This window comes from Diorhabda carinulata, chromosome 1 (assembly GCF_026250575.1).
Source record: "Diorhabda carinulata isolate Delta chromosome 1, icDioCari1.1, whole genome shotgun sequence".
Lineage (NCBI taxonomy): Eukaryota > Metazoa > Arthropoda > Insecta > Coleoptera > Chrysomelidae > Diorhabda > Diorhabda carinulata.
Genome location: NC_079460.1, coordinates 40,040,133 through 40,067,605, shown reverse-complemented (window position 1 = coordinate 40,067,605; position 27,473 = coordinate 40,040,133). Strand labels below are relative to the sequence as shown.

At 31.5% G+C, this 27,473-nt stretch overlaps 1 protein-coding gene across 3 annotated transcripts; it reads right to left on the bottom strand.

Annotated features, from left to right (window-relative positions):
• Positions 1-100: 100 nt before the first annotated feature.
• Positions 101-26,271, bottom strand: LOC130891194 (uncharacterized). 3 transcript variants are annotated; one of them, XM_057795814.1, is made up of 4 exons: positions 17,207-17,270; positions 14,751-14,910; positions 2,963-6,672; positions 101-297 (listed from the first exon to the last, which is right to left on the bottom strand). In XM_057795814.1, the coding sequence occupies exons 3-4, from the start codon at positions 6,633-6,635 to the stop codon at positions 122-124; spliced, it is 3,849 nt and encodes a 1,282-aa protein (XP_057651797.1). In that variant the 5' UTR covers positions 6,636-6,672; positions 14,751-14,910; positions 17,207-17,270; the 3' UTR covers positions 101-121. The 3 variants fall into 3 exon arrangements, with proteins under 3 accessions (XP_057651797.1, XP_057651782.1, XP_057651791.1); XM_057795799.1 differs by lacking the exons at positions 14,751-14,910; positions 17,207-17,270 and adding an exon at positions 23,470-26,271; XM_057795808.1 differs by lacking the exon at positions 14,751-14,910 and having other exon boundaries at positions 17,207-17,302.
• Between the last annotated feature and the right edge of the window lie 1,202 nt (positions 26,272-27,473).

The following is a 27,473-nucleotide window of genomic DNA, read 5'->3' as shown; positions in this document are numbered from 1 at the left end:
ACGAACTTCTTTCACGTCTGACACGTTCGTTCAGAATATGTTCGGAGGACGGTGTAGTGTACCTTACACCATCGCTAGAAGGTAGATAAAAACTACTATATTCATAATTAATCTTTTATATTTATTCCAAATGAGCAATTTCCAGTTTTATTTTAAGTTTCACTAATTTCAATTCTTCAATGAGTACAAGCTTTTTTATATCTGACGTGGACAGATTTTCAGTACTTTTAATTTCTAGCCAAAAACGGCGATATTCGTCTTCAGTTTTATACTTAGTTTGCCTTGATTGCCATTCTCCTAAAATGTTTTATTCATTTAGTATTCACTTTTCCATGTTAAAGTTTTTCCAATTATCAATATGAAAAAGGAATATAGTTTTGATAACAACTGAACATATTATGAATACAAAGAAATCTACTTATTTTCTTATACAACTTTTTCTACTTCAAAATAGATGGCGCTGCAAGTATATTTGATAAATTAAAGTTAAGCGACACTCTAGCAGGTTACAATTGAATATAAGAATAAAAATTTATATCTCACGTTTTGTATATTCTTTCTTTGTTGATTGGGAAGACAGATTTGAATTTCCTTAAAATATATCTTTGAAATTGAATTTTTTTGCTAATATAGGTAGCGAAAAATGTTCAGAAAACCATCAAAGAAGGAAGTAAAATTCTTCTCTCTTCCCAAAATCTGGAATTAGAGTAGAATACACGAAAAACAAAAACAAAAGTTTTTTGTATTATATTTATTTCGATAACATAAAAAATAGCACTGGTAAACATATTTTATACATAGAAGCTATATTTATATAAAAAAGTCTACATAATATTTTTACACAGAATAAAAATTATTCAAGTGCAGTCTTAATTCAAGATTTTGAGATTTGAAAGAGGGTTTTACGTTTTATGTTAGTTATACACATATGTAAATACAATTTCCAGAGGATTGAATGAATAAAACATATAAAAGAAAAATGAAGGTTCTATCAAATTTATATTAAATACATGTTAAATCTGGAAACCAAATTCATTAGAGAAGAAAAATAAAGGCAGAATTAAAAATAAAATCAGAAAATATGCATCCGTTTCAAATCGGTATTAATAGAAAGGTCATAGTAATTTATGATACAAATTAAACAATAGAAATGGCAATTGATTAATTAGAAAAAATTGCTACAGTTATTCTTAAAATGCTGATCCTAAACGGGTTCTAAAAATATGACTGTATTCGAAATTCTGATAAAACATATTTAATTTCAACAAACATCAATTACGTATATTTGAATAACAATCCAATTTCACACGGACAGGTTTCTCTAATTAATGTTATCATAAAACAAATAAACTAAATTAGTTACTTTGTCGAAACCACCTATTCCAAATTTATCATTACTACTATCATCTTTTTAATAATAAGATTACTCATATGTATTTTTCCATTACATTTTTTTTAGAAATTATAGGACATCTGGTACATTTTATGTTATGTATAGGGTACATAAAAATTATAACACATCTGAAAGTTGTTAATTAATTTCTGCCTTTCTGTAGAAAAATTTCTCTTTTAACGAGCCAAGAGTAATTTACTAACACTTTTTCATAAAAAAATACTTAATTAACTTTACTGAAAGTATTTAAATGTTGCTATCAGGAAAAAATTACATATTTAAATTTACCTGATGGACATTTTTGGGAAAGAAACAACAATATATGATTAATATATAATTTCTACTTTCTTATTTCCAAAAAATTCTTCGTAATCTATTTTTTGTGGCTTCTAAGTAGGTTTTCAATTAACATATGAACTGTTTCCAAATTGACAATCAAAAACAGAAACAAATAACTACTCTTCCGTTATACTGAAAAAAATCGTTTTGTGAATATTGGGACGAACAACTTTTTATTAAACTCCTGTATTAAGTTCTTTTAAATTAAAGCTTCAATTATAGGTCTTTATTTTTATATTGCCTTGCATGCGTTGACTTTTTGCATGAATCATGATTTTTGGTGTAAAAGTTGGTGACATTCATATTGGACACACTGTTTACACTAGCACTACACCAACAATCACAACTACACTAACTTGATTTACCTTCAATCTCTGAAGACAATAATTTGGTTTTCGTAACGCGCATCAAACAGTGTAATTATGAGTAGTGATGTAGTAAAAGTGTAAACAGTGTGTTCAGTATTTTCGTGTATTGTTGATCAAAAGTTTTCCTGGAAAATGTCGTGCTAGATTCATGGAGCTTAACTGTTCATCATTATCTCTCCGAAACACCTTATTGATAAATATTATATAGGTAACGATTCAACTGCTCTGACTAGGAACAAGTCGGTAATCTAGGGTCTTAATGGAATTTTCTGGAGTTTTTTTTAGAATATCGGTACTCATTACAGAACTATAAAAAATATTAACATTATTCCAGCAATCATAATAATCAATTTTCATATACTGTAACTTGTTTGTCTTAATTATAAACCTTCAAATTACAGAAAAAAAGTTCATAAGTTGTTGAGTTTCTGTAGTGTTTATTATCGTCTATATTATTATTTTTGTTGATATATACAAGATGTCTCAAACCATTACTATTAGAAAATACAAAAATAAATGGAAATATGGAAATTATTTCACGTATAATGAATCTAATTACCCTCAATTTTACTCATTATACGTACTTTTCGATAGAGTATTAATTATGTTGGTTATATAAATGAAAATATAACAATATCATCTTATTGTTCGTTTTCTATGCTTCTTAAAGTTACTTATATAGAGATATTTCTACTAATTTCGAAGAATCTCATGTTCGAATTGGAATAGGAAAGACTCACAGAAAATTTGATCAAGACTTGAAGAGGGCAAGGGAAAGATTAAGGATAGTAGTTAGTATGTAACATAAAGAAGATAATAAAACCATCTCTCAAACTCTCAAAATATCTTGACACTCACTTACCAAAAACTGCACGTTTTTTAGTTTTCCCGGCATTATTGTTTATCCCTAAATCATTAATTTCAGCCCCATTATCCATATTATGTCGTACATGCACTTTTTTTTCCGTAGGAACAGGCGGTAAAGGTCTAGAAGGGGCTATGTCATATATCACATTATTAGTATATCTAGGATCACCGTTTTGATAGCGTCTATACATATCGTTAGCACTTGCCGTTAATCTAGAGTTTCTTACAAAATTTTGATTCGGCAACGGGGAATAAGAAGAATTTTGTAACTGTTGTACTTGTCCAAGTATAACACCAGATTTTTTTACATTTAATGATGGACTGTTTCTATCATGGATTTGTCCGTACATATCGCAAACTTTATCTCTAACTGTTATTTGTTTAGGAACACCTCGGCTATAACCGTACAAAGATTCATCTATGTTTTGCCTTGAAGCGTACACGACATTTTGTTGATCTCCTGGCACATATCCTCCGAAGTATCCGTATACGTCGTCTTTTACGTATATTTGTCTTCTTTGGGGCTGGACATTATCGAATGACATCCTTCTAGACACTCTTTGGTGTTGTATATATGTGGGCTCTGCAAGTTGAGTGGTATTGTATCTAGGCATACTCCTAGGATCTTCTGATGGTGGTAGCTCTTGGTGAATTTGTCGATAAAAATTGGCATTTTGGTAGTATGGTGACTCCTGCTGTCTAACTACTAAATTATCGTAGGGTCTGTTGGTATATCCATATATTTCTTTACCATCAACAATTAGTTTAGTTGTTTGTTGTGAATTGGGCAAGAAAACATCGTCATCTGTACTTTCTACACGTTTTGGTCTTTGAGGCGGATATTGTGTATATCCATTCCTAGTAGGCCACGCATCTTCGTCTTGTCTGTTACCAAAACTAACTTTTTTGTACTGCTGATCTTCTATCATCTCCCTAACGGGAGCTGTGAGACTGCCTCTCTTAAAAATTGGTCTATTCATCGAATTACTACCATTCCTTGGAACAGCGTCTATGGTTCGCCTTTCGGGAGCGTTTCTTCTCAAGTTTTGATTATAGTAATTTGAATAATTGACGACAGCTCTACCTTCTGGGATAGGCATAGGTTGAAATCTTCCGTAACCATCTACTTCTGTTGTTTGCTGTACATGTGATTTTGGTTCTCTTGGTAAGCTTAAACTTCTTCTACCATTTCTTTGAGACGGCGAAGAGCTTCTAGACTTTCTGATGCTTATAGGTTCCTCGCTATATCCGAACGGCATGTATTGTACTTGGTAATAATACAAATCTCTGTTTTCTAATTCTTTTAATTTCTTTATTTCCTTCCAATAGTAAGCTTCCACGCTTCTTCTCATCTCTTCTTTTTGAGGCGATTGCTTATTAGACTGTGATGGTATTCGTAAATCTACAGGTGTAGATGATCGAGAGCTTTGTGGTCTAACTGTAGATAGCTCTGTATTTTGTAATAGGATATTCGGTGTTGGTGATCTCCTTGTACTATTTAGAGATCGTTCGTGGCAATCCGCATTGATTTTAATATCGTAATGCGGAGATATTTGTGCGTGGTTTTGAATGTTTATATGATCCGGTGTTCTTGAACGTGACATTCTTTCTTGGGAACCATAAATAGGCGATACTTGACTATATCTTTGTACGTTTAGATGTTGTGGAATTCGCGGAGAAATTTTCCCTTGAGAACCGGCTAGTTGAAGCTTATTTTCATGATTCGGTGTTCTTTGAATTTGTTCAGGGATTTTGGAAGCTGAAAGTTTTTCGTGTGAACCGACAAATGTAGCCATTTGTTGTCTAGGAATATTTATATACTCCGTAGATCGATAATTTTTATTTTCATAATTTGACGATAGTGAAGTGATTCTTGAAACATGTTCAGGCATTCTAGAAATTGGAGGTTTAGTTGATAAAATTGGCCGCATACTTTCATTATCTGAAAAATCTATATTAGTCTCCTGTCTCTGTTGATTCGAAACGATTTGGTTTGGTCTCTTTTTAGTTGGTGTCGGTGATCTAGAGCTTCTTAGTAGTTCTGTAGCTATTAGCTTTTCGGCACTAACATGATGTTGAGGAATCGGTGATTTCATTCTTGGAGACATCGGACCGACATCTCTATTTGGTGGCAATTTTAGTTTGGTTGGTTCTAGTGAAGGTGATCTTGGTGGTTTTAGTATTATTTTTTGAACTGGAACTTCTTTCTTCAATTCCAAACTATCGAAAACAGTGCCATAGGTTTCATCAAATACAGGTTTAGGTTCTTGTTCGGGATAGTTGAAGTGAGTAGTATTATTTGGTTTTGGGGAAGGACTATGATGAGCAGTTCGAGTTAATTGTGGTTTGGGACTAACTTTTGGTTTGCTTGAAGCGATGTTTTGGTAAGGATTAGGTAAAGGTCTTTCTGAATTGATAGGGATTAAGGCTTTCGGATTTACTAGTTTTACGTCTTGTATTTGTCTGAGTTCTTGTGCTCTCGGAGGCGTATTCCTTTGATTATCTGCAAATCTCAGAGATCTATACGGATTTTCTGTGTCTTGATTGAATTGTTTAATAGAATTTTCCCTATCGGATTCCATCGTACTTGCTGAAGAACTAGTATCGATAAATTTGTTTATATTTGCTACTTTTTTGAAATCCATGGGACCAGGGTTTACAGTTTGTACAGGTTTATCAGGTGTTTCGGGACTTTTTGGATTTTCGAAGTTGTGTTTAATATTATTGAATTCTTTAACGTGCATTTGTGCATATTTCTTTTCTATTTCTTCAATATTTATAGGTTGTTGGTGCTTTTCTTCTATTTGTGGTATTTTAGTTGGTTTTGGTATATTGGTATTTCCCATGCTGTGTCTATAAGGAGACTGTCTTGAAAAAGCGTTGTTTTCATTTTGGATGTTATCGGTATTAACAGTTTTCCTTTGTTGTTCAGTATCATCTTTTTTCTTCTTTTCTTTACTAAAAATTTTACCGGTGAATATTTTCCTAAAGCTGTTGGCGCGTTTTTTATCTTTGGGTTTTTTATCCATTGTGAATAAACTAAGTTCGTGTTCTAATTTATCGACGGTTTCAATCGATTCGGATCTGGGTACTATAGTAATAAATTCTCCTGAACTTGAGCTGCTTTTTCTGAATACTTCATTCGAATTTTCATCTTTTTTTTTCGATTTTCTATCCAGAATAAGGCTGTGCCGATATTTGGATTTTTCTACTCCTTTCTGTACCGGTAATTTGTTCTCGTTTTTTATCGTTGCTTTAGATTTAGGAAGTGGTAGTTTCGATTTATTTCTGGTCGAATCTGCTTCTTGTTTGTTTAGCTTGATATCCGAATTTCGATGCAATTTAGATTTTTCGGTATCACTTTTATTTATTTCGATATCGTTTGTTTCGTATCTAGATTTGATGTAATCGAGCTGTCTTGTTGGGGATAAAGATCTGTGTAACTTAGCATAAGCTGATTTATTGATAATTCTTCTGTTACTTTCGGGTGTCGTTCTCAAAACTAACACGTCGTTATTGTCAGTACATATTTCTTCCGTAACTATCGTAGTTGTTAGTAAAATTTCCTCTGTCGACTTTGTAGTGCTCGTTTCGCAGCCGCTGTCTATTTGGTTTGGGTTGTCTAGTTTTTCAACTGCGTTTTGCCTTACTAGTATGTCCGTGTCCATGTCGGTGGAGTGAAACTGGATTCTCTCTTAGATTCTCCTAAAAGAAAAAAAAAAAAAAATAAATTTAATACATATATAATTTATTATACAACAAAAATAGTTTGTAAGGTTTTTAGTTGCTGAACTATTTATTTGCCTATGATTTATTTATTTGTCTTATGTCTATCTTACGTTCTAACAACAAATTGAACTCGTTCAGTACTAGTTCGAGTCAAGCAAAAATGTTTTAAATAAACTTTGGAACGTTTGGATCCGCACATTTTAGATTACATATCGTCCCTTATTAGGTTGTAAAACAGTTTTAAGATGAGTTTAAGAGTTTTTAGTCGGTAGTGGAGATGAAAGTGACTAGTCCAGTCAAACTATATGAAAATAAAAATGGTGATTTTCTTCTTTTCTCTACCTCTGTTAAATATGGTGTTCCAGCAGTTGGGTACGTGATCGTAATAGATTATACAGCTGGAACAAATCTTACAAGCTTGTACTAGTTGATATTAGGAACTACATTTCTTTTTAGCTTTTAGCATCGTTGTTATTGCATATGAAAAAGTTTAATTCAAATTAATATTACCAAAACTATCCGGAAGAAGGAAGGCAAAGATCAAATATTTACACGAAATGATAAAAACAAATAAGCAGCAAAACGCGCTTGCCGAAAGGTCAATACGAGAGTTGTCTGAGAAGTCGCGATCTACTAAAGAATCAAACATTTCCAGATGGTCTTTTTCCTTTTGGTCCAAATTGAGCAAATTCGGCACTTAACACACGGCTAGCTTACGCGTGCATAATTCTTCACTCAGTATATGGCAAATATGTTATTTGGATATGCCGATAGCTTCTATATGTTTAACTTTAATCCGACGACCGTCTAGTAGCATTTGGTGAACTTTTTCGGTGATATCGCTGGTTGCCGCAGTTTTTGGCCGTCCCGAAGGCTCGTCATCAATCAAGTTGTTACGTTACGTGTTTGAATTCAGCTGCCCAGCATTTTACGGTCGTCAATGACAGCTCGATATTCAATTTTCAAGAAAATCTTCACAACGATTCATTTTATACGATTGTCAAACGGAAATTTCTCAATTTATATTGATAAGATAATGATTGACATCTTCACGTTGAGGTCAGAAAATTTTCAGACCACCATTGGTAGTATATCCAGCTGCACTAAAAAATCGTGTAGAATGAATCAAATACGAATGAGAGGTCAATAAAACTTTGGTTTTGGGATCAAGATAAAATATGGAAAAATAATATGTTTATTAATAATTGGAAATAAAAAATTTTTTGTGTTAATATATGGAATATTTTCGAAAAACGTGGTAGACAGCAAGCAATTAGAGGATGGTTGATATATTCATTATCTGTATCTTCAGGCTAATTAATGTAGGTCAAGTTTCAGTAGAATTCTTCGGCCTCGGGTCGTTCAAGTAATTTTGTTGCATGTTGCATCTTTTCGTGAATAGCTGAAAGACTATTGAACTCTGGCTAGTGTTACAATCATTTGAGATATGTGAATAAATCCCAAATTTGATTTTGTGGGATTTTCTCAAAGACATAGTCAATGTTACAGATTGTAGACACTGCTTACTTATCGTGGGCTATTAAACAACAATTATTCTCACATCCTATACTCCATTAACACCAAATAATAAAAATACATAAGATTAAACATTTTTCGTGATATTTAAAACGTGACTGAACTATATTACAAAATATTTCCGAAGTGGAAATAGAAAATTAGCAGTAAACTCAGATAATAGAATAATATCGAAACAAACAAAATATATCGGATATTAATAGAAAAACTGCTGATTATTTCGAATTTTTACAAGGAGAAACTTTTATTAGATATGTATCAATGATTTTATAGTTCCTTTGATTCATCTTCATCTGTTTAACTCCTATTCCCTTCATTATACTTGCGGTCTGTTAAGTTTTCATAGTGTCTCATGAACCAATTTAAAATAATTTTTCAGAAATCAGAATAACGTAGTACTCACAAGGCTCCTCTCTTACTACTTCGAGTCGTCCCTTTTCAGAGTGTACAAGACTTAAAAAAGTATCCCCGCATCCACTGAAGTGCATTCATTTGGATTTAAAAAATATTTTGATGAACGCATTACAAATATTACTGTTTTTCCCTTTTTATTCACTACCATCATTACTTTTGTGTTCGTCTAGTTCCTTTCTAATCCTTTTTCCTTCGTACTATTCCATTGTCTTCCTTATTATCATCATTTATTTTTTCAAATAATTTATTAACTACTATTACAACTTTTTAATTCATTTGTTCAAGTTTTTCCTTTTTTGTCTTGCTTTGAATTGTTAGATTTAGATTTTTTGGAGATCAAATACCATCTTTATGTAGATAGTAGATATAAATAAATTCATTAAGTGACTATATTCACAGTGTTCCTGAAATCATGCGACAAAATTCAGGAAGAAAGGAAACATACCTACAATATCTTTTGTTTTAGTCTCTCGTATTTTTTCCGAATCAATATATTCCATTAACAAATTCACAATTAAGAAATGTTTGTAAATAAACATTTACTACTAATTTAAGGGCTGCTAAATCCATAATTTACAAAATTTCAAGTTTATACCCTTACCTAAATACGAGAAACGAAAAATAAAAACTTAATTTCACTTACCACCTTGTAAAAGTGATATCTTCTAAGAGAATGGGCTGAGGAAATTTTGTTACAGAAACAACCCATGATAATTGATACTGACCTCCTAAATTTCGTCGCATAGATGTGGATGTAGAAACATCCTGTACGTATGTAGTGTTAAAGGATTGCAATTTTGTTTATTCAAATTAGAAAAATAACTTTCTCACCGAAACAATACGTTTTTTCATATTTTCACTTTTTATCGACCAAACGAGGACTGGATAAAGAAGGTAATTTTTTTGATTCATCGTAATCAGTCCCAACGATTGCCGAGTGAATTAAATACGTAAATGAATTCCATTTTATACTGAATACTATTAGCAATCATTAATATTGTTAGTTAACGTTCACATTTAATGCTATAGAATTTATCGTTCTAATTTTGGTGGTCGAGTCTAAATTTTGTATTATTTCGATGTGTTGTGCAAGTCTAGTAGATTAAATCAAAATACGAAAGGATAGTAGTGGCGGTCACCGAGAAAAACAGGTTGTACGTACATATTGGGAAGGATAATTTACAATATTACAACTTAAAAAGAAGATATAAGAAAACAATAAGAATTAATGAAACCATCAAATGTTACTTAATAAAGAGTAGTATAGGAATTTTTCGACTCCTGAAAAAGGAAAAGATGATGAAAATAATCATAACATAGTTTTTCTATTATTATACTACATAATTTTATCATTTAATGATAAATTACTGACACTGCCAGTTTGAAATATTATAGCGTCAGTATCTAATAAAATTTATTATTACAAGTAAATAGTATTATTACAAATTTCCCAATCCAGCAATGGGTTATTATTATTCATTTTGTTAATTTTTTCGGCGCATTCAATATAAAAAGGGAATCAAAGTTTGAAAACCAAAATTTCATTAATTTTTTGGATAATAAAAAACCATTAGCTCGTCGACTTTTCTCCGAAAACTATATTTTCTTTCCGAAGAATCTTTTATTATTTTATATCCTAAAAAAACGACGATTTGATAAAAAAAGAAACAAACACATTTTTATAAATTATAGAAAATTTTTCAAGTTAGGTTAGGTTTCTCTTTCTTCAAGGTTTCTTTGTAACGTTGTGTGAATTTCATAATGATTCCATTAGTATATAATTTTTTTCTTGTTAATAAAAGTAATAATATGATTTTTATTTTTTTATCAACCGAAAAAGTGTTGAAATTGTGATTTTTAAACTTGAATCTTATTTTTACTTAAATGCGCCGGAAATATTAATTATTCGATATTTTATGACCAAAAATAGGGTGGATCCCACTTCCAAACATTTGTTAATAGCTAGGCGATACTTAAAATTATATCCAAGATATATTTTAACCAAAAGTTCGACGTTCCAGCTTACAATAGATTTATTTTGAGACAAGCAACTATCGATACATAGTTAAAAATATTATCTCAGAGTGAACCTTTTGTTCTCTCTGTTGGATATTTATATGAAGGCTAAATTTACTATCATTTAATCCTCCAATGAGAGAGCTGTTTCCTTCATTTGCTTGCTGAGAATTTCAAGTTTTTCTATTCTGTTAATAGGACAACCGGTATACATCCATTATCCTGAATAGCCCTTGCATGTCCTATGAATACAAATGTACCGACTTTTTTCTAATCATATTAAAGAAAATGTAATCACTTATTTAATTACAGCGATCGTTAAAAACCAATATAGCCGATACGAACACACTTTATTTTGTTGTTTCGTCTTGTATTACGTACTTAAATTAAACAATAAATTCTTCTTGAGGAAGATTGTGAAAATGTTTATATGCCTACGTAAAAGCCGAAGAACGAGAATGTATGTAAGAATGTGTCGCAACAACTGTAACGGCTAGACGGATAAGTACAAGGTTTGTTTACATAACCAAATGTAGAACTTACAATTATTTCTTCCTTTTTTACACAACGTTGGTTAGCAGTTCACGTACAAATAAAGCAGTTAAACTAAGAAGTTTTTCTAATCAGAATAAACATAGTTATAGAAAAAGTATGCTCAAAAATAAAATTGCCGAAGAAACTTTTTGCACATTTTTCTCATACGATATGTAGCTAAATGTTTCAACTTTGAAAATGATTTGAGCTGTTTAAATATCTCCTCAAAATTTAAATCAAAATTATGTTGTAAAAACGAAGCATGTCATAATTCGAATTTTCAAGAACTGTATAGAAAACGAACAAAATCCGAAGTCCTCTGGTTATATGTAGTAGATAAAAATGGGTGGAATGCAGATTTGGGCAATCGAAAGAATCAAATTAAAATAACTTTTTGACGAAACATCGATCGGTACAGCTTTGAATAATTGATATTCAAGTTCATAAATGTAATTCGAATACACCTTGAGCTAAATATAGTACGAAATGGATCACGGGTTCATACGGTTCTGTTATAAAACTGCTTTATGTTTAATATTGTTCTTGTCATCGCATTTAAAATAAACATTTCTCATTAATCCCCCACCTACTCGTCAAGGCAAATCCGGTTTCAATATTTATTTGATCTACGGATGCGTGTCATATACTAAATCTCGTACCGATTTTTTTCTGTTTAATTTGTTGGTTCTTTTATAGGAGGTGTATCAAATAACAGAATCAATTTGAGAACCACAAATATCCACATATCGAATGATTAATCACTATTAAGTATTGCTAAATATTTTTCCAAATCCGAAATCAATTTGTGAGTGACCTAATGTTACCTTATATTATTGAATATTTAACATGCGCAATACTAAAAATGTGTTCCAATTGGAAATTGATTGTTTTGAATCGTTCTAGCTTGACATTTTTCATGATCGCGTATAAACGTCTCGACCTGTACACAAAAATAGTCGGAATAGTTTATGATCAGTTTCTTGACGATTTCTAGAGGTAGAACTGGCGATTCATCAAAAACGTAGTCAAATATTTTGTTAATAAGAAATAAAACAGCCTCTGTAACCCGGAATCTTATAAATTACTTAATAATTTAGCAATAGACACATGTTTGATTGTTTATCTATGATGAAATAACTAAAATTGTCATATATAAGTTAATCTACTATTATTTTTGTTTATCAGACCACGAAAATTACATCCTATGTACTATTATGTTTAAAGTATATTTTCTCCTTGTGTCTGCAACATTTAAAAAATATTATTTTTATGTGAAAAATATCGATAATAAAAAACCTGAAACGAATTGTTATACTCACGTCGCATCTATGTCAACTAATTTGCCTAAAATTCTCATGTATTGAGTAGTAACAAAATTCAACCCGATCAAACTTGTCAGTCAATGCATTTTTGTCAATTACCATACGAAATGTTAAAATATGTCGGTGTTGAGTCAGTTGTCCTTTGACTTCAAAAACGGATGACAAACTTGCTAAGTCAAATAAGCGATTGACTATTCGAGAGATCCGAGTGAAGATCCGAAAATCTTGTAAGAGTGCTAAACCGATCCCGACTTTCGATTGGCAAACAAAAAGAAAAACATGTTTTATCTTGCATTGAATTAAACCATCCTCATGAGGATCCACATTTAATATTCAAAATTGTTACTGAAGATGAACATTGAGGCTATAGCTATGACCCTAAGAAAAAATTCAGTGAAACGTCTCGCCCTAAAAAGCCCGTAAATAAAAATCGTCAAGGTCGTAGCGAACTCTGAAGGCATAATACAACCAAAATTCGTTCCAAGGGAAGCAACTGTAAGCTCCGAATTTCCATACTGGAAGTACTTACTTACATAACAGATTTGGCACCAAACGACTCCTGGTTCTTACCGAGTAAACCACGATAAAGGAGATGCAAGCGATTCCGAAAGAAGCCTTCCAGGAATGTTTTCGTTTTCCTAAACAACACCTCGTAGACTAATAACAGCAATGTCTACTCTTAAGTTAAAAATTGTATGGAAATTCCCACCACTATGGTGTATATTAAACGTTTTAATATAATTTTTGGAATAAAATTGGTTTAATATTAATAGAGATATTGAAGTTCATCCTAGTAGACTCAATTTGTATTCATTAGTCCCGCCTGGCTTGAACTGCATCAAGTTTATTTTTAAACGCGTCTCAACTGCACGTCTTAACATGCGAACATATGAGAATTTTTTTCGGTAGCAATTAGGAATATTATGTCAACAATTTACTCACTATTTACAAACATATCTTTTATATGTAGCAATAAACACAGGCAGTAAAGTACTAACTAGGCCCATGGTTATTATTGGATAGAAAAGAGTACATATGGAAGTCGTTGGAAAAGTACTTATTTGTTTATGAATTTATACAGTACGACGACTAAACAAATATTTAAATCTTAGTGCACCGTGATTAAATATCAGACGTCATTTCAATGGGTTGGTTAATCATTTTTTTTCACATTTCCTGTAAAAATTTAAAACGATAGAAAAGTGGTGATATATTATCATATGTTGACTTGACATTAATTGGTTTTTCCTTATTCAGTTCAGTGAAATAACGCCCTTTGTGAGTTTATCTTCAAATTATTTTTGAAGTAGACGTGGATAATTATTTAGTGTAGGCGGATTGTTCTGCTCTGGTTTGTGTCTTTTAGAATGCATCATGTTAGTCGAAAAATTTGTTTGTTCAACTTTTTGAAACCAATTCCAAGACCACATAATCCAATTAATACGTTACCAGTTATACAGAAATAATACACTATCTACTACCGACTAAAAACAGGTACCTTCAAAGTGATAATTTGCTTTTGTGAACGGAAAAATAAGGCTAGAAAACTTTATTCACGATATTTTCTTAGAACATATCGAGTTTTTGTGAGGATTTGTGATTGGGGATTGGGGGATTAGCTCCAGAACTTAGAGGCGGTTTTGTATACGAGTGTAACAAATACCTGATAACTTCTTACTACTATATGAAATTTTTCGCAACGTTTTTTTTATTATAATTCAACTACATATTAGTAAAAGTTTCTCCAATTTAAAGATGTATTAACAAAAAGCGATGCCTTTCATTGCAAATACCAAACTCATAACAGTTCAACGTTTTATATATTCTTTTTAATATTAAAATGCGTCCTAACAACTCAAGAATTTAAAGTGTATCATTATTGACTTGAAATTTTGCTCAGTAAGTAGATCTTCAGAATATTACTTTCTGAATCTCGTTTCTGTGTGCGTTTTAATCGATGTTAAATTGAATCAGTTTTTCAAGCTTAATATTTTTTCACTTTAAAATATCTTATTTGATAACAACTGAAAATGTACATTTCTAGCGATTCATTTTTTTCAAATGTTGATGATAACATTTAATAACGGTTAATTAAAAAAAATCAACGGTAGCGCAAAATAGATAACCTAACGTTGATAAACATTTTGGAGGACGCTTAAAAACAAACATTGGCATAAAGTTTGATATGTATATAATTCAATATTTGTGAATATTTATTGAAACATAACTTACTCAAAAACAGTAAGAACACCGCATTCATTACATGAACTAATAAATTCTCCGAGGAAATCACTCGCAGGCTCACAAAGAACTCCCGACATCGCGCGATTAGTCACCGCTGAAACATTTCGCATTCAAGAAGAGGAATAAAACAGACTGTACTGAACTGAAACTGAAAGAAATTATGAAATGGCTTAAGTCATGTCGTAGTCGCGCATGGAAGCGGCTTAAGAGAAGAGTAAAGTAAGGTATCCGCTCGAGATACCGGGAAGGAGGTAAGGGGGTGGACTGGAAACTCTGAAAAGTCACGCGTCTACCTCTTATTTCATTGTCCATTATACAGCATGTACAAGTATGTTTTATATGATACATACGATCAGAATATCATTAGGAAAAATTACTGCCATACACGTTTAAAGATATGATTTAATGTTTAATTTTGTATTTTTTTATTTGAACCGAGTTAACGAAAAATGAATTTATTATTAGTAAAAAAGTAAAGGTTCTGCGAATCTTCGTTATAAAAATATCTCTATATGTACTTGCAGAATAATGAACTTTGGTAATAAACTGAATTCTGAAGTCGATAAGTGCGGCTGCACAGGGGGGGCCACTATTTACGGTTAACATAGCTACAAGTTTGCAGTTAATCACAGGATATTCTATGTTTTTAGTATAGGATAGCGCGTATGTTTACTTTGTAGCTCCTGACGAATGATTCCGTCAATAGTTTAGTATGTGATATTGCTTTGTAGTCCATACAAGTCAGCTACAAAAAAAGCAACGTCGAGATGTCGAGGCGCAGTCGACTTGATCTGTGGCTGGAGGATAAAAAAATTGCGTACATGACTGTGCCAGACGCAGGCACAGAGTTATTTTGTCGTTACTGAACATAAATTATCCGACATTTTAAAAACTACCTTGTAAAATTCGCCAAGTACTCGAGGTAAGTAAATTAAATGATTGAGACAATGCTCAAACTAAAAATTTTGTTCTGATGAAAATTTTAAAACACCTCCATCTAATATTACACACACAATTTCGTTGAACAAAGATGTATATATATATATATATATATATATATATATATATATATATATATATATATATATATATATATATGAAACATCAGTCGCGCTTATTTCTTCTTTTACTTTTCCATCTAAACATGTAGTAAACATATGTTTCTTCCATGAAAAACTTTTATGCGCATCCGGTATTTTTAGTCTTTCATTCAACATTCAGGTGGACTGAAAATTAGTCGTTCAACGATAGATTAAAAAAAAATCGTCGAGAATATAAACAGTTTTCGTCTCTTCAAGTCCATTCACATTACTGTGTTTATTCTCTATCAGTGAAACAAGAACAGCTGTGAGCAGAGGTAGAATTTCAACAAAATAATCTACAGGTTGTCTCTTGATTAATATAGATTCAAGAGACATGACTTTTCAGTAATTGGAAAGAAAGGTGACAATACAAATTACTTCACATAGAAGGGAATTAGTGTCCTGTAGTTGCGTTTTGAGCTATACAGTCTTCATTTTGATTATCTGTTATTAGTTACCTATTTTTAGGGTGGTATTGTTAGCATCAGGAAAAATGATCATTAGATATGGAAATAGTAGCATATTAACTACCTGAAAGTAACATGAAAAAAGCACAAGAAAGACTCCAGGAGAACGGTGCAGAAGTCCGCAATCGCTCAGGCAACTTCGAAATTAATTGTGCGTCTGCCATTTCCTCTAGATTTAGGATTGGTGGAACAATCTTTTTTTCGAAATGCATTAGAACTTGACTTTGAGACAATATTGTTTATTTTTTTGTGAGGCAGAGCGGCGCGAAGTGATCAAATCTTGAATATATATAAAAACAAGCATAAATAAAAAAACAGAAGAATAGCCCAAAGCACGAAAAAGATATAATCGCTTTAACCTAATCTAACCAGAGCTTAGGAAAGAGTAATCACAACTATTGAAGGTAAAATCTTTCTCTTTCCTAAACCATTTTAAAAGGTTGATAACTTCCAAAGCCCAAATCTCTAGTATACAGACGTGCACAAAGAACAAATTTTAGTAGACAAAAAAATTTGCAGGGAATTTGATTTGATCAAACTACTAAATACAATTAAAACAAATGTTGATTAAACCGTGAATTATAAGCTTAGAAATGTTTTTTAATTTGATTTTTGAATATAAAGCTAAAGTTTATTCAATAAGTATATTGTGGGGATTTGAATAACGGTAAATCATTAACAAAATATTAAGTTTTACACGAAAATATTTTATATTTTTAATACTATAAATATTATGTATTATTATATTGACAGCAATACAGCTTATAAGCAAAATATATTCATAAGCTTATTTTGAAAAATAATAATAAACACTTTGGTGGTCTACTGATTAAGATTATTAATTGTACGGAATTGAACAACTTAAGAAATTTTTATCTATTGTTATGGTACTTACAGATTATTGTTATTATTATGTTTTCACATAAATAACATTCTTTTTTGTAACAACGATGGGCGTAGTACTGATTAAGGCTTGCGTGGAAAGTACGAATTATCGACGGTTATCTCCTTTATCACCACTTGTATTTTTATCTTTACTATTTGTTTAGCTTAAGTAAATGCAGTATGCAGCCTTTTCGTACGATCGATAATAAAAATCCAGATAGGTAGGACACTTTTTTACTTCATAGATATTGCTTTGTCAGCTTGACTTTGTGTATAATTAACGGTTTAGTTCGAAAATTGTTGTTAAATAATAGCAATTAATATGCAATTATCATAAAAAAGCGATGCGGGTTTTTTTATCTAACTTAATATTTATTATTGTTTGATTATATACATATATAGGGAATGCTATATTCAAATTATGTTCCTACTATCAAGACCCTGGTCCTATTTTTCTTAACCGAGGAAAGATCTCAAATGTGTGAAATCTCGGCCGTTGCCCCTGAGCGAGAAGAGTTTTAACCTTTGTTGTAATTGTTTTTTTAACATGTCTAGCTCACAAGAAGAACAGAAATCGCCAAAAAAGAAACAGAAAAAGTATAAGCTTTGGTTTAAAATAAACCAAAGCGAAAACTGTTTAGGTGGAGGCAAAAAAAAGAAGAAGAAGAAGAAGAAGAAGAAGGTTTAATTTTCATTACACTAATCTTGTCGCGATGTAACGATTCCATCCACATAGTTTTATCCCTCACCTCTCATTTGTACCAAAAAAGATTTCCCGTTGTGTATAAACTTTTTATCGCGAACATATTATGCCTTTAGGTAAACACGGTTTTGAATAATTCATTTCCTGCCCTGTTCAACTGAAATTTATTTCATAAGCGCAACAACTCAAGTTTTTACAGGAACGCAGAAATGATCAAAGTAGTCAAATATAAAGAAATTGAAATAAATGTTCAAAAAATTGAAGTTCTTTCTCAGTAAAGACAAACATCAATACAAACAAACCTATCGCCTATAGTACAAGCAAATTCTACAATTATTAGTTTTATAATCATGTCTCGATAGTTTACAGCCGGGATTATTTGATATAAAACGTTATAATTATTTTTGAAGAAGAACAGTTTATTTATAACACTCCTGCAATTTTGTATAAGTATGGTTTTTTATAGATAATGATGAGTTGTAAATCTGTCTCTGGAATTAAAAATATTTTAGGTCTGTATGTCTAGTATAAAGTATCTAAAACCTCACGATAAATTAAGATGATATGAATGTATTAAACATCCATAATGTTAATTATTCCTCAAAATTATAATCAAATAAATAAAACATACAGTTTGTTATAGAGATATATAAGGAATGGCTATCATACAATTAAGTTTATGGTGCCTAACACCTATAACCGATAGCTGTTATCAAGAAACCCTCTATTCCTGCTAATCTACAAGTTAGCCATAGCCTTCATTCGCTTAAGAGTTTATTTATATTGTCGGAAAATGGTGCAATAGTGGAAAAATGAATTTTCACGTGAACCTTGAAAAAATCGCAACTGAAACTTTTAATTTGTTGCCGAAGTGTTTGGCAGTGAATGTTTTTCAGTGGATTAATCGTCTTCAAGATGAGCGAGAACATGTTCTAGGTGATTCACGTCCAGGTCGTTCTTCCACATTTATGATATTAAAGAACGATTATCTTATTTCGATCTGAGCATCGATATTCATATTGCTCAAAGTTTTACATGACCATTTCAACTTGCAAAACATGTGTGCCAAATTAATGCCAAAGATTCTCACGTTTGATCTATAAGAAGTTCGCAAAATAACCCAAACTTATCGGAAATAATAACAACATATAACAAATCGTGGTTTTTAGCAATCAATGATGATTATTTTTTTATCGATATTCATGGGATTATGAACCTTTACTGGGTTACTGATGCTTAAACTATCACTATTTTTACGGTCATGTAGAACTTTGGAAATAATAAATAATTATCCCGAACTGTGGACTAGCCAAGGACAAAAATTTTATGGTAATGTTCAGCATCCCAGTTTTCGACCATCCGTCTCTCTCCTAAGATGGAATTTACATGAGAAGAAACGAGATTTGAGTGCAATAAAGCTTTGGTAGAGAAATAAGCTTTAGGTTCTCAAGGTGCGTGTCAGCAGTAGAAGAGAGTTAGTTATATATTGAAGATTTTATTAAACAAAAATGTAAGGATTGACAATAAAATATCTTAGAACGTCAGTTTTCTTATTTAATATAGCCACATCTCGTATCAGATGATACATAATTTGTTTCGTACATTGTGAACGAACTGTCTGTCATCAATCAAATATTAATAAGTTAACAAACCTAAATTATCTAGTACCCGCATCGACGCCCATGATTAAGCATTATAGTTATTGTAACGGCAGTCGACTTTCTTACTATAGCAACAATACCTGTATATATAAACAAGTAATAGTAATAAATAAGTAACCGAGAGCAGACTTACTAAATGTTACGTAATTAATGTTTTTGTAAATCTATATAAAATTATTTATTATTGAGCAACTCTCCGTGTTGTGTATATTTATTTTTAAATTTCTATAAAACTGGTTTGCTAATAAATCCGTCGTATTTAGTGACGTTGTTTTAATATTGGAATCTTATACAATCCGATCGAATTAAGATCATCAAGTTACCTTAGGAGTTTTCGTATATACGGATTTAAACTTGGTAAAATACAATTGGAATTTATGAAAGTCTAATACGTTTAAATAAACACCGAGAGTATAAAATTTTCGGATGTGTACCACTTCTTTCCATTTCACAACGGAATGCAATACGAGATTTTATTATTCACAGTGAACAGTGAACAAGTCATTCTAAATGAGAAGAATATAGATATATGTTGGAGAGATATTTCTTGTCTGCAGTCCCGGATTTTGTTTTTAATTTTATGGGAACAGAAGCCTCTATTTTTAGTGGTCCTCATCATTTCACTCACCAGATGCATGCACCGCAGGAACTTGATCCTTAAAACCTCCTCATACTTTGCTGGAATTGTGGTTTGTACTCCTTAATAAATATCAGCCGTTATCAGATTGGCCATCACATTGTCCAATATCTTAACCATTTGTCAATTTTTCTAGAATCTATGACCAAATTTCGTCTTCAACAACGTCTATTTCATATACATCATCAGTTTTTTTCATCCGGAGTGCACTCGAACATTACCGTGTAGTATTTCAACAATTTTATTTATTGTTCAAGTTTTTTGCTCAATCATTTAAACATTCCAGTTGTCTCGATTGGGTGATCTCTCCAAAGCTTCTTTACAATAAATAATCTTTAGATCTGGGTCTGCAAAGTCGGTAAGAATTGCACATCTGAACCATTCTCAGTTTTTACAATTATGAGATCATTGTTCGGTTCATACAGCATTAGCCTTGAATTTTATATCAATAGAAGAAGTTGACAGTTTTCCTTCTATAAACTTTGTTCCAGATACTTCAGTTTACGAATTCTGATTCTTCCTCTACATATACCTATTGTTATATTTAAAAACTATTATTCCGCTTTATAGAGAAAAACTATTTAACTATTCACACCACCCCACAGCCCAAGGGCTAGTGGTTTGGAAAAACGTAATATACTCAATAATGAAATGTTGATAATACAGTGTACATAAGGATGCGGAAACAGTGAGCTTAATAGTTGCAAATTTTGTATATACATACAATTAATCTGCTTTGTTTTAAATCTGGGTTCGGTCCTGTCCTATATTCATTTTTTCATGTCAAATGTGCTATATTCTAATGTGAACATTTCTTTCAATCCATCGAAGCTTTTTGTTTTATTTCGAGGTGTATTTTTAAACAGAATTTCAATAGATATAATTAAAATTTTATATAGCTCCATACGGAGATTAGTGCACGGTATCATACATCTGGTCCCTGTTTTTGTCTGATCGTCTTTAAAAATACGCCCACACCAACATCTTTAATTGGTTATACTTCGACAAAATGATTATTTGTTTTATTTTTATGTAGGAAACAATAACAACGGATTTTTATTATTACCAATGTCACGTCTAATATGTGCAAATAACATTGCCAAGCACATGACATCACTTTAAAAAATAAGTTCTATTGAAAAAAAAAAAATATTTATCAAGAAACAATTCGTTTTATTCACAACAATCGACTCATTTTGTTGAACCCGTAATGGGTACCACTTAGGTCACCATAGTTTAACGACTATGTATAAGATAGTTTCTAAGGAACGTTTGAAAGTGACAGAAAGTGATAATTCATTTTTATATGACCATTCCAAGGGCGTACCTAATATTAACGAACCGACTAACTAATAATATACTTTAGTCTTCTTCAGTTTCTGGCCAAATGAAGATAAGATAATTAGCAATCGAAGAATCTTCTTGGGTTATTGGATTACCAGAAACGAACTCAACACATGTGTGCCGAAAGAGGATACTTGATCGGTTTCAAGAAACTGGACCTGTTGCCAATATGCAAAGAACTGGAAGACCCAACGTAACAATCGCCACGATGATCGTTACCTGGAACTCACGGTTCCTAGGAATTCTCGTGATACCTGCAGAATCTTCTTTAAAAGACTTTAAATTCGCAGAGGCGTTTTGTATCGACACCAACAATAAGGAGAAGAGCCCATAATGCTAACTTAAGATCCAGGTTACTATTAAAGATAGTACCATTGAGACCTGCGCATAGGATTGGGTATATTGGATAGGAACACTGGCCAAATGAACGAAAGAACACGAGGAGCTACAATTATGGTCTGGGCAGGAATTTATTCAAATAGTCGCACTGAGTTGATTTTATTGGATAACAATAGGACAAAATAGGTAAAAAAGAATGGGTTTATGGCTAACATACTGCCACAATTCCATTCTACATAGTCCCCAGTTCATTTTTATTGGTGATAATCTAGGTTTTCTTCATCTCACGCTTGCTAGATCCCACAGAGTATGTATGGGATTAGTTGTAACAAACCATTGACGACCTCAATCGACGACAAGAAATCAACCATAAAAACAACAAACTACAACTTGGTTACAAGTAAGTAAAAAAGAAGTGCTGCTACTATAAATTCTAATGTGGGTTACATAGAACATTAGATGGTGTTCAAATATGCTTTTTTATTAAACTCCTTGATAAATTTTATGTTTTATAATACTATATTACTACAATTTTATTTTCAATATTTTAATATAAGACAAAAAGGTTTCAGAATTTATTGTTGGCATTAAACAGTGAACAAATATGTATATTTAATTTTCTGTTCTATCTTTCAAAATCGAATTAAATTATTATCTCAACTTTTGAACAGCTGTTTACTCCACGAGTCGTTACTGACTACGTATTAAGTAATGCCAGAACATAAAGAATAACTAAATATTAATGTTTGAAGAATCAAATCGGGTCGTGAACTAGTCGAAATAGTTTGAATTCTTCAGTCGCGGCTTAACGATAACCACGTTCTGTCGACATGAGTCATTGTACCACTATTTTGTTGTCTTCAAAACTAATGTTTTCGTTACAATATCTACCAATCTGACAATTTTAACAGGTGCAAATAATAAGAGAGAAGCTCAAAATCTAGTTAACGACACTTTTTGCTAAATACAGAGTGTTATGCAGGTATTTCTAAAAAGTTTAAGACACCTTTTAAAACCGTCGCCTCATCAAAATACTTTTAATTTGTTAAGCGATTTCACTGGAAACATTTCCAGATCGATATCTTTGTGTCCCAATATCAACTTTTTAGTATATATCTAGATTTATTCTTCTAGTTGCATATTCACATATTCATACGAGGTTTCTCTTTCTTCTATTGCAAATTTTCTTATTTCGTTGAATTTTTTAAATAATTGTCACTATCAGTACATTCTTTTTGATGAATTCTAATGATTTAACGTATTAAACTATACCGTGTTTCTACTAGAAATATATCGTTCTTTAGTTCTACTTCCTCTCTCTTTTTAATCTGGGTCCTTTAATTTTATTAATTAAATTATGTAATAACAAATTAGTTTTACTTTTTTATATTTCATATATATATATATATATAAAAACTGCATAAAGTATTAATTAAGCATAGCTTTCGTGGATTCAATGTTAAAATTAATTACGCATGCGGCATACTAGAATCAAAATTAAAAACCATTGCATTGAAACAATAACTTATTTGTGAAAAGATTTTGAATATTATGGTACCTCCTAACAAAAATGATGTAGTTTAACTCACCATTTTATAGTATCTAAGCAGGTAGTTAATACGGACAAGTAGGTTGATGTTATCCTTTAAAATAAGGGCGGTATATGGCTCAGCTGCGATTTAACACAGTGGTAAAAACATCAAACGTAACACAACACTGTTACTTACGAAAACTGACTTGGTTATCTTTTTAATACGACCTTCACTTTATTTAAACAAATTCATGTAACTTTTCGCGTACATAAATACGTAATAAATCAGGTTTTCGTTATAAATGTTAATGATATCACAAAACAGTAACGAAATTCTATCACAGATCAATTTAATTAACACGTATAAAGTAATTTTATATATTCTTATACATTTGAGGTGATTTCATTTAGATTCGGTGTTTATTTTTGTTTGATAAAAGTTTTACGAAACGGAACAGCGGCATATTAGAATAATACTACCGTTTGTGGTACTGATACGACTGATGATGGTGGTTCTCTCTTCTCTCTAGTTCCACCACTTCGTGTGGTTCGGGTTCCTCTTTTTTTCAAATAACGAGGATGAGGATCGCCTCGAGGTTCTTTTGTGTGTAGTGATTCTGTTGTAGACAGATTTGCCAGCTGGGATTACTCACGCCATCGCCAGTGTCGTAGCCATGGGGGTTATAGATTTTTAAACGAATCAAAATATTTAGGGATAGTCTGTTATGTGTTATGCTATGATGTCTCTAAATCATTTTTATACGCAGAAGATGCCAGTTCAACAGCTTTTTGAGATGTGGAGGGTACATAATATTGCATATTGGAAGTTGGAGGTGGAAAATGTTGGAGAATCATTTTGTCCAGCACTTGGCGACCAAAGCTTTAGATGGTGCGACATGGTGATCGTAAAATATGTTTCGGTTTACAGACCAGATATCAGATGCTTTGAATCCTATACAATATTTTAGCTACACATTATTTTAAACCCAGAAAAGTTACCAAATTGTTAAATCGGTATTCATATAACATTTATTGGGGAAAATGCTGAAAGTAATAAAAAATAGTAACTACAACAGTAGAAGGTGAATTGATTAGATTATTAAAATAAATCACAATAAATGAAACTGTTATCTTTTTGAGCAGGTGTCAAATTAAAAAAAAATTCTTTATGTTGATAGATTTAAATAATTATACTGGTTGTCCTATTATATTTTTCCGCTTCTCATTGTTGGTGATAGAAAAATAACTTTTTTACAAATTTAGAGATACTTTTGTTCAAATATATCCAAAAATTTATGTAGAAGCATGAATTTCAGAAATTGCTGGAAATATTTTCAAAATTGCGTACCTATTTTGAATTTAAATGAGAGCATAAACGAGTATTTAAAATATTGCTCGAAACATTCGACATTAGTGTCTGTATAAATCCAACTGGTGGGAATTTATTTTAAATTTAAGTGCAAATATCAATCTTGAATTTTACTGAAACTGTACGTTTGGGAATAAACATGACAAGAGATCCCAAACTAGAGGCCAGGGTGTAATTCCCTCAGGACATCCATGATTTTGTAACAAAACTCCATACACGCAAAGTGCGAAATGTAGTTAGTTTTAATTGGCATTAATAACAACTCGTCCTTCTCGTCCATTGTCAGGTTTTTGATGCATCCACGTAAATTGAATAATTGTTAATTGAGTGATATGCTCTGATGGACTAAAATTACAAATTTGGATATGACCTTATGGATTAAATTAATTACACCTTGCCCAACAGTGAAAACAGAAGAGTTCTAAAATAATCCGATTTATCCATGAATCAGGTATAGTAAAATGAAAAGGAAACCAAAATTGAAAACTGAATATAATATTTTCTTTTTCATCAAATTATATAGAGTACCACATTAATAATCATTAGCTACAATTATGTTCTATACATTTCAAAAATTATTAATTGTTGTTATAAGTTACATTACCGAGCTCATGGCCACTATCCCCAATGCCGAACACACTGAAGACGTTTACTTGGTTATCGAAACGCGCGTCAGACACTGTTATTGCGAATGTTAGTGTAGTGGTGGTGTAAACAGTGTGTATCATCGACACTAACACTAACAATTTAAGTAAATATGTGCAGGACAATAATATTTCCACAAAGAATGTTTTGCTTCGTGAAGGGCTGTAATATTAAGATTCACACAAATAAAGCAGTCAGATAAGCAGCTAGTTCGGCATAATTGCAGGTCAAATTTCATTTGAATTTTTTGTGAAAAATAATCAATTAGAAAATTAGACTTTTGTTGTGACATCTGATTCCGCAAATAATTTTCAAACTGTCGCTGTATATATATATATATATATATATATATATATATGCTTGGTAGATTACAAACGATGAAGACGAAAAAATAGCACAGCAATTTTCCATCTACTCGAAAATTAAGCAATTCACATATTTTACAGCACGGGGATATTTTCAATTTTTTCCACTGTTGTATTAATCCGTAAGGGTAGAGAAGGGACGTGGGAGAGAGAAAAAAGGGGAGACAGAGATTTGTTGTTGCCGTACCACCCTCTTATTGCTATCACCCCATGCAGAGAGGATGATATGCTCAAAACACAATCATACTTTATTCATATTACAATTACAAAACTCGTAGCGCAATTGCTTACTAAATATTTTGCCACAAAGAGAAACGGATATTGTAACAGGACAGGCATTCATATATGTAGTTCACATAACTGGAATAATAGTGCGACATTTTAGAAAATTATACGATGATCAATTGTGCAATTTGAAATTAACATAATTTCGAATATTTTCTCTTGTTGAAGAATATAAGCTTCATATGTCCATAGCCATCAGAAATTGAGGAATTGGGAGAAAAAAAAAAGGAAGTACTGCGATGAATTTTTGGAGAAAACTTACTTATTTATCAGACTTTTCATAAATTTGTTGAGGCACTTAAATATTATTTAGATATACAAAGTGGAATGTCTTAATCTTTTTGGTCAGGTCTAAAGTGTTTTTGTAAAGAGCCGTTCCTTGTAATAATTCGAAATTGAATCTTACTATGGTCATACAATCAATATACTCAAAAATATGTGTCGCATATTAAAGCCATCAACTGACAAATGGTAAATTTTGTATTATTTTGTAAAATAAGTCTATCTGTTCTCATGTAGTGCGTCTCTGTCTTTCACTATTTATCGTACATCATAAGAAACATTCACAATTGAGTTGAATTAATTGTGGATCCAGTATCTCAGCGAGAAAGTCGGCAGTCTTAATAAAGGTGGCTTTTGCTACGATTATATTCGTGATAAGCTCTTCATAAATTTTAATTGTTCCTTTTATTCTATTTATCAGACAGTTTTAAAAGAAAGACAGTTGTTTCGGATGAATTGGAGAATAGAACTTATCAATTATGACGTGTTCAAAGTTTTTATATTAAAAAAAGAATTTAGGCAAATTTCAATGTCTTGGAAAACACAAAAAAGGATCTAAAAGATCGTTAATATTTTTGAACAACAGTTACTTATCTGTGTCTGTAATTAATTTTTCCAATCCTAGTTGATGTCTTCTTAATAGTAGTAATTTGAGAAAAGAAAAATGTCAACTGGAGCCAGAACACAAGAACCCTGTGGTTGATCGGTTACTCGGTTACATTTGTTTTTGGTTAGAATGTGTTTTTGAATGATAATTGAGATGGTGTAGGATCCAAACTATTGGAACTATTAAGACAGAGAATTTCGAGTAGTCTTTGATCTCACACTATAGACGATCGATTTGCGATAAGATAAGATAAGAAACTGGACACCGTACTATTTCTTGCGCCTTGGAAACCTCATTTATCTGACCGAAATAGAATTCTATTTTGCTATCACATGTTTTTTTTATATTTGGAATCCTTTAAGGGGTTTCTACTGTTTTCTAGGAAAATGAGAAGCAGATATTGTAAACAGATTTAGAAACTGTAATTTTGAGATTTTATTTTTATGTAAATAAATATGTAGAAAAAGTTTCCTAAGTACTTCATTTCTTCATTCTTAAACATTCAACAA

Bases quoted from the DNA above. Each gene is read 5' to 3' on its own strand.
- LOC130891194 (XM_057795799.1), bottom strand. From the start codon at position 6,635: ATGGACACGGACATACTAGTAAGGCAAAACGCAGTTGAAAAACTAGAC. The intron at 298-2,962 runs GTAAGTGAGTGT...AAAACATTTTAG, and splicing joins TAAAAAACGTGCAGTTTTTG to GAGAATGGCAATCAAGGCAA.